We start from the raw sequence: 11755 nt of genomic DNA, 5'->3' as shown, positions 1-11755 counted from the left end.
TATCCCCCTGTGTGCCAAATTAATATAAGATATGTACATTTATAGTCGACGGAATTGATGAGGAGAAATAATAATATGGATATTGAATTTTATTCAACTTTAAACAAATTTCTGTCTCTCCCTCTCTCTCTCTCTCTCTCTCTCTCTCGTTTCCTCCGTTTTTTTAATTACGGACGATGCGTTTTTCAGAGAGTCTATAACGGGAAACCCTGTGTGTCGATACGCTATGCACTTCGAAAAACGATATCTTCCTCGTCGGTCATTGCGGCGCGGCGCGGCGCGGCGCGGTGCGACGCGGGATTCGTTTCAGTTTGCGTTTAGTACGAAACGGAATGCGCGCGGCAGTCGATATATGCCCACATCGACATCGACGATTGTACGAGTGGCGAGTAATGCGTCAATATTGACAGGACGCGTAGACAGATCACGTTGCGCCGCGCGTTTCGACGATTCCGTCGCACGCGCGGCGCGGCGTGGCGGGGCCGCGTTCGGCGTATAACAAACGGAATCTACGAACGCGGCAGCGGCGGCGGAGCACCCGGTGCAGGAACCCGCCGCGCGCATTGGTTTATGCCACCGGATTCTAATTCGTGATTCTAATTCGTGGGTATCGGGGATAGCGGCGGTAGGCCGGCCGGTAGGTAGATAGGTCGATCCGGTGTGGTATAGTCGCTCGCCCGTGTGGCAACGGGCACACGGGAATTCACGATGGCTCAAATGAAAGCACCCTTTCGCCTCTCCTCCCCCTTTCGGCCCCCTCCTCATCCCCCCGTACACCCGGATCAATAGGGCACGGACCGACGAAACTTCTCCACTACCACTTTACCCTCGCCAGCCGGGTCCAAATACGTACACGGCGCGCCGACCCGGGTCCTCCTCTCTCGTACCCATTTCCGGACCTCGTTCGAATCTCCCCGCTCGCCATAAATATACAGCGCAACCGAGCTACCAATTAGCCATCGGGACACCCGTCGGCACTGCGTCGTCCCCGGTAAGTTCATTCGCACCGGCCGACGCGGCGCGCGGCGCCAGGCGAGTCGGGGAGTCAAACCGAAAATTGCCAGGAACTCCGGCCGGCTGCACGAGATCGCCGGGTCTTCTTTTTTTTTCGGTCACCGTCGGTGCCAATGAAAGAGCATGTCCCCGGTGAGAGAATTCGCAACGGTGATCCGCAAGCTACGATTAAGCGCGACGATTCAACCCTCGTGTTTTCGCGGATGTAAAAGTAAAATTTCACCCTGCAGATAAACGAGAAGCGATTTGGATCTTCTTTCGCTCCTTCACAAGCGATGTGACATTTTCGGGATTTGCGTAATAATTTCATAAGATTTCGATGTGTGTCAGTCAACGTTCCACCGCGACTATCGATTGCGTCCGCTCGAGAAGATTACTCAGTGGCCACACTGTTAATTCTGTATATCGGACAAGTTGAGCAGATTAACAACCCGCTTGTAATAATAATGATAAATGAAGGACCCAAGGCTTAATCGTTGATTGGTTTTACCGAGGAATTTGCACGTTCGATTAGATACATATTCCGCATTCACAATCAGTATAATTAAGTTCGACGTAGAACAAACGGAAGCGAAGTTTTTTTCGTTAAAAATCGAAAAAACGAAAGGGAGAGAGAGAGAGAGAGAGAGAGAGAGAGAGAGAGATTAGATTAGATTAGTTTTGCTATTTATTACGCGCTCTGAGATCGTATCCCCTCAAACGCTAAAATTAACACAATCGATACAATAGCCTTTAACCATTTGCCATCTAAGAGTTAATGCAAAGCTCCATGTACATCGAATGTAAATTGTGAATATTTAAAAGTTAAAATCGAGGTTCGGGAATAGTGAAGAGAACATATCATATAATATAATGGACGCCAAAAGTTTGTGCTTAATAAGTGGGCGTACAATTTCAGTTTAAACACGGAGTAGAAAGTGGCGTTCCGAATGGATATAATATTATTCCAAATTTCTACAGCGCTACCATCTTACAATTAGTGATCTCTTGGAAAAATTATCCGAGAGAGATGATGATGCTGATAATGAATCGTCATTTATTTGGCACTCCGGGATTTGGGACTCCCCTTAAATACTGAAATACTGAAAAAAAAATCTGGCAGTCAATAATCAAGCCTAGATGATGGTTACTGAAGTTTGGTGAAATAGGTTCAAACAAATGTTCGGTTAATATAATCAAAATTAATCAAATGCTAACTTTACTTTTGTAAATATTAATATTTAATATTTATTATCAAATGGCTGATTACTATTATTATGTTTCATAATATTGACTATAAATATTGCAATAACTCAATACGCTAAACAAAATATATTTGGTAGCTACTACTACACGGAGAGAATTTTTTTTTAAATTTACCCTGCAAATCATGTTAATTATGGGACAATATAGTATTTAGGCAAATTTTACTGTGCACTAATAAGATTTCGCAGTAAAATTTATTGTAATGCACAGTAAAATTTACCTAAATACTATATTGTCTCACAATTAACATGATTTTCAGGATAAATTTTAAAAGGAAATTCTCTCCGTGTAGACTTTTTTTTTGAGTGTATAGGAAATACAGAAATGCATAACGTTTATATTAGTGATCTCAAAATTAATGAAAGTATTGAAGCAGTAGAGAGAGAGAGGGGGGGTGGGGAGAGGAAAAGAAGTGAATCTTATTGTCGCCGCCGCAACATCCGACGGGTCGGAGGAGGTCCCGAATAAGTTCATTCACGGGAGTCGTCTCGAGAATCGGGAAAGAGAGCAGGTAGCTTCTGCCTGTGCTGTGCGAACTATTTTCGATTCCGACGGGGTTGATAAAGTGGTGGAGGGACTCGGCGGATGCAATAAAGCCGCCTTTCCGCGGAGTCACGTTTCGACGTAGTGATGGGGAACCCGAGGAATCTCTATAGCACCGGTGTGACCGAGGTAATTTATTTTCCGCCTTGTGATATTACATAACGACAATACTTTGTCGCGCCCCGGTTAAATGATGAATCGTCCGAGACGGTGCACCACCGAATCAGGGCGCGATTCTTGATCGTGTCGCGACCCGACAATGCGGCCCAATTTTCACGCTCCCTCGTCGCATGTTTATAGCTCGAGCGTGGCGGGAACCCACTTGTTTTACTTGAGCAAGAAGCGCGACGAGAATGCATTGGGAAAAAATTAATAATTAAGTTTTAATTACGGGAAGACGGGGGAGGGAGGATATGTATTACGTAAAGCGCCAACTTCGATCGGGGGGGTGGGGGGGAGACGGGGGGTTGGCGTAATTTCGCATGCTAAGCCGCATAATATGTACGCTCGTGTACTTACGGCGCTATTATGCCGATACGTAGGTTTCGAGAACAATATTAGCAACGTTTACGCGGACGGTTTGTCACGATTAAGCGTTTCAGCGCTTACGGCGAAATTGGTACTTCGATAATATATCACGGAAGCATAAAACCCCCCCGACGCTATCGTCATAAACACGCCGACGGGCGTAATAATAAGTTAACGCAGATTTAGCGCCGGTAAAAAAATAAACTGCAGCTCGCATTTATCGTGGCGCTAAATTGCCCCGGCGAAAGTAAAAGGGAGGGCGGGGCTACCTCTAATAAGCGACTTATCACTTTTCACTTATTTCTACTAATACCCAATTCACTTGTCGGCTTACCGTTGTATGCCACATTACCCTTCTCTCTGACAATTAAGTAGGGCGTTATTTATTACTCGGCGCACGGCTTCCGCATCACGCAAGGCATTAATTGATATATTTTTCTATCCCGCGGAAATATAATTATGAAGATATATAATTAATCCAATAATTAATCCAATATTATTATTCTTTAAAATCGTAAATTAACAACGGTTTCCCTGTTTGTTTTTGAATATAAAGATAGATTGTTAGGTAGACGGTAATTAAACATTAATTAATTAAACGATGGACGATTCATTAATTAAACAATCGGCAACGGTGAGACTGGTTGTTATCGCGACGAAAAATTCCTTACTTTTTCCGCTCCTTGCAGACGCTCATTCGCGTCGCGATAAATTAATTGCTCCGCGCGATCGGACGCAATTAACGTTTTCACCGGCATTAAACACGACGGATGAGTCGGTCGGGTTAACTGAGAGCGGGAGCCGCACTCTGACGCGCAGCGCGCGCATTAAATGTCTCGGTATAATTTCTGCGATAATTTCTCATCCCCCCGCGGCTACGCGGAGTCGGCCGACGCGACGTGGCGACGCGATATCGCGACAGCGCGACGCGGGGTGTTTCAAAAAGTGACGCGCGGATGCTAATTATTTCGAATCTCGGCTCACCCGCGAGAGAGCTGTTGCTCCTGCAGCGACTGGGACAACGGAGAGCCCTCACCTGCCTGTCCTGCTTTCGCGCGCCTCGAGCGCGCCCGCGCGCGATAAGGCAACCTGAAACAAATTACGCGGGCATTAAAATTATTACACGACCATTTTTTAGCGGCTCGCACATCCGCGTGAAGGCGTATTCGCCGGCGACGTCACCGGAGATTGAATAGCCGCGCGCTAGGTGCGCTTCTCCGGAATGTGTGAAACGCGTCGCGCGCGAAGAAGGTGATATTTAACCTCATGGCGAAAATTCGCGAACAAATGTATTTTTTTTATTTTTTATTTTTTTTAGCGCGAAAACATCCGGTCGATTTATTTGTCCCTCCCAGTAGTAACAATATGGAAAAAGATATCAATTTACGCGCGTCACTTCAATTGCGATATCGCGGATTTAGATGCGGTTCGCATGCACGCGGATGCGCGGAATTAAAAATGCCCGATCTCGAAAACAATTCTATGAGCACGAGAGGAGGGGGGAGGAGGGAGGGAGGGGGAGGGTTCAATAAACGATGCGTGCACTGGTAAACGATCGCCCGTATGTATATAAAGAGATATTGTTAACATAGATCGAATGATTTCGGAAATATACATTCTACGTCGGGCGTAAAATACATTCGCGCGTGCGTCAACAACACGTTTACGAATATCCGCGAAATTTTATACCGCCCTCCTCCATATATACACGCGGAAACTTGAAATTTCCAAGAGTTTGAAAATTTATATCCATGATTGCCGGTTAAATATTACGTTTTAATTTTTCTCTGTGCTCGTCCGGAAGAGTGGCCAGGGAAGAGAAGGGAAGGGGAAGGGGTGGGTTACGTATTTATTCGTGTTCGACGCAATCACAACTATCGATTTCCGGCCGTCGAGCGCGGCAGCGTTCTACAGCAACTTTTAAATATTATTTTTACGCGGGCATGTCATATTGCGTTATTCTTCAGAATCAGTTTTTTTCATAAACTGATGGATCTCTGTAGTGTATATTTAACGTTCTACTTTAAACATTTCGATGAGAAAGCGAGAGAGAGAGAGAGAGAGAGAGAGAGAAATAGACGGAGAAAGGGACAGGAAGAGAGAGAACCGCGAAGCTTCATCGGAATTTCCCGAAGGGATAAAACAATCTGTTCCTCGCGCATGGAATAAACATATACGCGATATTTAAATGAGCTTCGCCCACTCGAAGTCGCGCGCGAATTTCCGCGTGTAACGATGCACGTGTTGCGTTTACATAAACGCGCACGTAATGCTTTTCTCTTTCGGCCGCGATGTACTTTTTCAGGATTAGCTTTTATCTTTTATTTTCGGAATTCCGCCACTACTCTGTACCCTTTCCATCTCCCTCCTCCCCCATCTCCCCGCTCCGCTCCCGAAGTTCAGGATCGGAGGATTTACGCACAATATATACGATTGTTTGCAGTACCAGAAGGAAAACCGACCATCACGGCGGCCCACAATACCTCAGCGACGTCTATTTATCTGGCGTGGAAGCCGCCGAGTCGCGACACCATACACGGCGAGTTCCTCGGGTATCGCATCGGGTACCGGCGACGCGAGAAAGCGGATGAAGAAATGAAAAACGTTTACATTCGTGATCCTGCTGTCGACGTAAGTTGCCCTGAGACACTTCATCTTAGCGTACCATTTGTTAGCACAGCGGAGAAAAGAGGGATAAAAAAAGAAAAGAAAAGAAAAACGAACGCGTGTTCTTCTTTCTCTTTCAGAATCACAGTATTCACAATTTGGATACCTTCACGCAGTACCTCGTCTCCCTGCAGGTATTCAACCCCGAGGGTCACGGACCCGCCTCGACCGTGACGGTGATGACCGACGAAGGTGGTAAGTAAGGTGGCGCAGCGAGGGGACGGGCAAAATAAGAGAGCCGTCATTGTGTGCGCGTGGCGTCTTTCCGGGGCGGGAATTTCTGCCCAGAAATTGACGCGATAAAACGCTCGAGCGCGAAATTAAATCCGGGGAAATTTCTCCGAGTGACAATATAGCAGATACAGAATACCGTATATACCCGAGCACGGTAAAGCAGAACGCCGGGGTATCGTTCGGTTAACAAGGTATTCAAACGGAAAGCTGGTTTAGCTGCAGCTGCAAGGCGAGAGTTCTGCGTAGTTACACGAAGAGCGGATGTTTGCTTGTGCACAATATCGTTTGTATTAACATTTGTGTTAATTATTAAGCAGCGTGACTCGCGTTGCCCTCGACGAGTGGGAGAGACTTAGACTTCGGGGGACTCCCTCCCCGCTCTTATCGCGTCGCGACAATTCGCGCCGGATTACACGAACTCGGTATCTATCAAAATATTTAGCGTTTGTAATTGAGCGTCGTCAAGACGAAGCCGCTTCGTCGCTTCGAAAACGATTTCTCTCCGAGGGAAAAAGACGTTCGTTCAAGGTCCCGCCCCCCTCTCCCGGCGGAAACGAAGTTTCGTCCTCGTTTCTAACGCATTTAGAACGCATTTATGGTATAGCACTACATATATAAATCCGCTGCGCCGGTGATTCATCGTTTTCATCGTTACATCCTGAATCATCGTCGTCGCGGCTCCGCGCGCACATCCACCGCCGACAGCTTTTCAGCTGCCCGCCGCCGCTCGTGCGCACTCTCGTCCTCCGTGTGCGATAGAAATTCTTCGCGGACGTCGGGAGTGCTGCATTCCCGAAGGGAGTATTTCCGGCAAACTAGGCTAGCAGAGAGGATGCGCGATAATACTTCGTACCTCGCGAAATACACTTGGGAGCAGCTCTCGTCCAGCGGAAACGTTTCTCAACATTCAATACAGATTTTAGTATTTTAAGAGAGTCTAATTCTAGTAAATTTATAAGTTTCCGACGGAAACTTTATTTTATAAGCTCGCTAATGAGAACGTGGGAGAAGAAGATAGATAGAACGAGAGAGAGAGAGAGAGAGAGAGAGAGGGAAAGGAAAGCGGGAGATGAAGCGAGAGGACAGAGGCAGCTGATTCAAAGATCCGAGCGGGAGAGAGAGGCCCTCGCCTCGTGCGAGGAAGACGCAGAAACGGTCACGGGAGGAAGGGGAAGAAGTGGGGGTCGTGACAGCCGGCGACCGTGCGACAGAGGAAGCCGACTGCAGAGAGAGACCGGCGGAGAGACGAGGAGAGAGAGAGAGAGAGAGAGAGAGAGAGAGATTGGAAGAGCGAGAGAATGAGAGAGTGAAAGAGGGGGAGAAAGAGAGAAAGCGGGAGCAGCTGCCACGGCGTTTCGGTCGGCGCCGCGCCTGGTCTCGACGATCGATTTTCCCCGATTTTTCAGCACGCGGCAGCCGAGTGAGAGAAAGAGAGCGAGAGAACGGAGAGGGAGAGGGAGAGGAGAGAGAGAGAGGTGCCCGCTCGAGTCGGCCGCGGCGAGCACGCTGCATCGGCACGCCAGCAGCCGGGTCTGCTCGTGGTCGTCGTCGTCGTCGTCGCGCCGCGAGTCTGTCATCCGGGATACGACGACGAAAACGGAGTTCTCCGCGTCAGGCGCGCACGTGTGCGCGTCTCGGTTCTCGCCAGTCGCGTGTAACGTCAAACGCGCGTGTACGGAGCGTGCGAGTGCGTGCAGCGGAGAGTGCGTGTATTCTCGATATTCCCGATATAATATATATATATTTCGAACGACGTGCGAAATCCACTCTTCGCTCTCGTACATACGGTGGCCCCCGGTGCCGCCGGATACGAGGGACCCTCGGCAACGAGATGCACGAGCTGCGGCGACGAGCGTAGAGCACATGTGCGCGCGCGCGCGCGCCCGCCCGTCCGTCCGCCCGCTTGCTCGCTCGTATACGCGTGAGTGCGTGAACGTGCGTAATTCGAAGAGTGAGCGCAAACTCGATGCAGCGCGAGTGCGCGTGTAGTCGTTGGCGTGCACGCGTCGCGCTCACGCGCGCGGTTGACAGTACGCGCGTCGTCCCGCGGTGTGAGTGCTCTCTGCTCCTCTGTGTGGAATTAATATCGGCATCGTAAGTCGCGTGCGTTTCTCCTTTGCGCGTTTCGAGATTTTGCGGTTTGGTTTTTTTTTTGTGCGGCACGCGAAATCGCGGAATCGGCCGAAAGTGCGAAAAGTCGCGACCGAGAGAAAGGCCGTACCGCGGTAGGAAAAGAGAAAGAGAGAGAGAGAAAGAGGGAGGCAGATAGACAGATAGATAGAACGTGAGAGAGAAAAGGAAAGAGAGAAAGAGGGAGAGAGAGAGAGAGAGAGAGCGCGCGAGCTCGCCGAGATGGCGGCGGACCGTCGATTCCGACGACGCCTCCTCCGGGATCGCTGGTTGACGCCTAGTCCGTGAAATCGCGAGGATATATCGCGGACGGGTCTCTCCTCCGCTTCGCCTGGGTGTGATCCTTTGTTCGGGCCGCGGCGGCGAGTCGCCGGGTGTCGCTCTTCGATCGGAGGGGTCCCGCTGCTCCGAATCGGATTTCGGAGTGGGCAGAGACGACGGGGTCGAGGGGTCGATACGCGACGCGAGCGTGAGCGAGAGATGTGCATGTCGAGCAGTGCCAAAATGAAACTGGTGCGGCGAATCCGTAATATTCTCCATACTCCGCGCGACGAGATTATAACGCTGTAAGCTTTGCGCGCACGTCTTCACAGCTCTCGGTGGAGATTTTTTTTCTCTTTCTCTCTTTCCGTTTCTTTCGTTCGAAATCGACCGTCTCGTTTCTCCCAGTGCATCGGACAGGTGCAGGAAGTACGAAAGCCGAACTTGCTCTCGGGTGTCGTTCGGAAAGAAAAAAGAATCTTTGAGACTCCTTCGTGCCCTCGTACTTTGTGAATGACGCCTCGGGGCGAGTGCCTTTGAGTGAGAAAGAGAGAGAAACGGGAGAGAAGGAAGAAGTTGATTAATCGATGGAGAGGAACGCGTGGAGAGCAACGTATTCCCTATTCACCGTGCAGAAAAATAACACTTGCTACATTCTCTTTTTCTCTCTTTTTTTTTCTTTCAACTTTGCTTTCCAGTGCGTTGACTCGAGCGCGAATCATCGTTGTGAAGCACGGTTTTGCGAGTGATTTTGATTATCGAGGAGCGCTAATCGATTTCAATGAGACAGGTGCCATTAAAGTGAAAATGGGGGACTTAAGCCCCCCCCCCCCAGTAGCTTTTCTTTCGTCGCGCAGCTTTCAACTCCTTTTATATTCGACGCGAGAAGTTTCTATACTGCAACTCATTTCGATCATACAGCGAACGTTAATAGATTTTAATGACACTTCGCTCATTTTTTTTCTTTGTATTCAGTCGAAGAAAAAAAAGCAAGTAATACAACATTATTATATGAGTCACTTTGATTAACGAGAAATATCGATAAACTACAATGACACATCTGTCTTCGATCGACGATTAACTTATTCCGTTCATACTTGACACAAAAAATTCAACCATCCGGATGTGCTGTTGACGGACAGAATTTCCAGTTGCCACGAGAAATATTGTTAAAATTTTACCGGACAGTAAACGCCGTTGAATAATAAAAGCGTCGCTATGTTTTAGAGTCTAAAAAAAATAAAAAATTGCAAGTGTTGTTGAATAATAAAAGAAAACGAACGCGTCGTCTGCCTAACTTCCGGTTCGATTCGACACGAGAGGGAAAATAGAGAGGAATCGAACGATTTCGCCGCGCCGCGCCGCGACGACGCGCGGTAGCGCGACGGTAACGACGACGACGGAGCGACGTTGAAGGACTCGGTCGTCGTTGCGAGTTCGATCGGTGAACCTCGGTGCACATCCGCCGCCGCCGCCGCGTGCGGCCGCGTATACCTATCGCGGAAACGCGCGGAGGGCAATAGAAGAACGCGGCGGCGATCGACAGATCGTCGGCAGGGTCGACGACGACGACGATCGCGGTTCAACGCACGCTCCGCGCGTCATCGCTTCTCTCTCGCTCTCTCGCGCAAAAATCTCGCACGATCGGGGTCAATCCATTCTGCGCTGCCGTTTCGAATCGCGCGACTCTCGAGAGCCGTCCCAATTTCGATCTGACGTTCCTCTCATGAATGGCCCCGGCGGCGCGTTCGTTCGTCGGTGCATCCGCGTCCGCGCCACGCGATCCACTCGCGTTTCTCTCCTTTTTCTCCTTCAGCGAGCGAGCGTGAGGACGTGCCGTGAGGAGAGGATTACGCTCTTTCGGAAGCCGATCGTGCGCCCACTTCCTCGCGCTTCCTCCTTTCGGGCAAGACGTGATTACAACACGGAAACTCTTTCCAGCGCCGAAATTCTCTCCGGTGCCGATTTTTTTATTCGCTTCGTTATCGCCGCTTCCCCTCTTCCGGGTATAATTTTCGATAGCGCATCGTTGCGAAACGTTTCGTTTCGCGCCGGCCAAATGTAGACGAGTCACGAAATGGGGCGCGGTCCGGCTCCTTTTTTTTCCACTCTCGTTTGGACGATTATATTCAGGGCACCGCTCTCGCTGCGAAGTAAAAACTCGAGCGTGGCGTGGAATTGACGTGGGAATCGTGGATTAGCCTCATCCGCTTCGCATCGCCCTTTCTCACAGAGAGGACCGAAATTTTCAAATATGTTTCGCCAACAAATATTCGACATGCTCGACGCCAACGGATATAGTCCACTATTTTAATTACGATCAACTTCAATCGCAGACACGTAAAGGAAAAATACCATATTTTAATTAACGTCGGCCCGAACGCGAAGCGTGCAACACGCGTCTTTTGTGTTTCGCAATAAAAATGCACAGAAAGGACTTTAACGAAACGTCATTATATTCCTTTATGAGCCAATTGTGGTCCGTCGTTTATATGTGGTCGCACGTGCGGTTCTTCTGCATTGAATAAAAGTTTTATATTTATATTGTCACGAAATAACGCGTGTCTCGCATTATTCGCCGGCATTATTCCGAAGCTCTCGCAATTATTTATCTATTCCGCGGTGCCAATTAGGCAGTAAATGGAATATGAAACTGGAGCGCGATTCTCTTTGTGTGCGAGGGATATCTTGCCCTCTCTCTCTCCCTCTCTTTCCCTCTATTGACGAGGAAGCGCTATTGTTATTGGCCGTCCTGTAATTTGCTTCTTTATCCATTTAACCCGGCGTTCGAGCTAACTCAGTTTCTCTCGCGACTGATGTTTAATTGTTTGCATTGTATCAGGAAAATTCACTCTCGTCGCTTCAAAAGTTCCTTCTCTTCGTCGATCGGAAATTGAAGAGATATATAGGAGGAAAAGTCCATACGTGCGCGAACCTTCTCTAGTGTGCTGAGATTTTATTTAGAAATCACTTCTCCCATGTAAATACATGCGCCTGAAGAGACTTCCGTTCTAAGCCGTTAAGAAATAATCTGCATCGCAAATTAATCTCTACAGAGTCGAATGCGCAAGAGATTGATTTCTTAATTTCAAGTTCTTTAAATAAAAATTTTATACAATCAATAGCTTTATAT

At 48.5% G+C, this 11755-nt stretch overlaps 1 protein-coding gene across 12 annotated transcripts in view; it reads left to right on the top strand.

The window, feature by feature from the left end:
* The window catches only part of LOC105447892 (tyrosine-protein phosphatase 99A), a 279292-nt gene that overhangs the window by 252733 nt on the left and 14804 nt on the right, over positions 1–11755 (top strand). For 6 of the 12 annotated variants that reach the window (XM_011686166.1, XM_011686168.1, XM_011686167.1 and 3 more), the window contains exons 6-7: positions 5774–5961; positions 6078–6192. In XM_011686166.1, coding sequence (XP_011684468.1) covers positions 5774–5961; positions 6078–6192 — 303 coding nt within the window. Of the gene's footprint in view, positions 1–5773; positions 5962–6077; positions 6193–7714; positions 8457–8498; positions 8516–8589; positions 8928–11755 lie in introns of those variants that run through there. The other 6 variants (XM_011686173.1, XM_011686170.1, XM_011686171.1 and 3 more) reach the window with 6 other exon arrangements.

This window comes from Wasmannia auropunctata, unplaced genomic scaffold (assembly GCF_000956235.1).
Source record: "Wasmannia auropunctata unplaced genomic scaffold, wasmannia.A_1.0 LD336090.1, whole genome shotgun sequence".
NCBI classification, from domain to species: Eukaryota; Metazoa; Arthropoda; class Insecta; order Hymenoptera; family Formicidae; genus Wasmannia; species Wasmannia auropunctata.
Note: the sequence above shows the minus strand (reverse complement) of the source record. Positions and strands in the feature narration are given on the sequence as shown.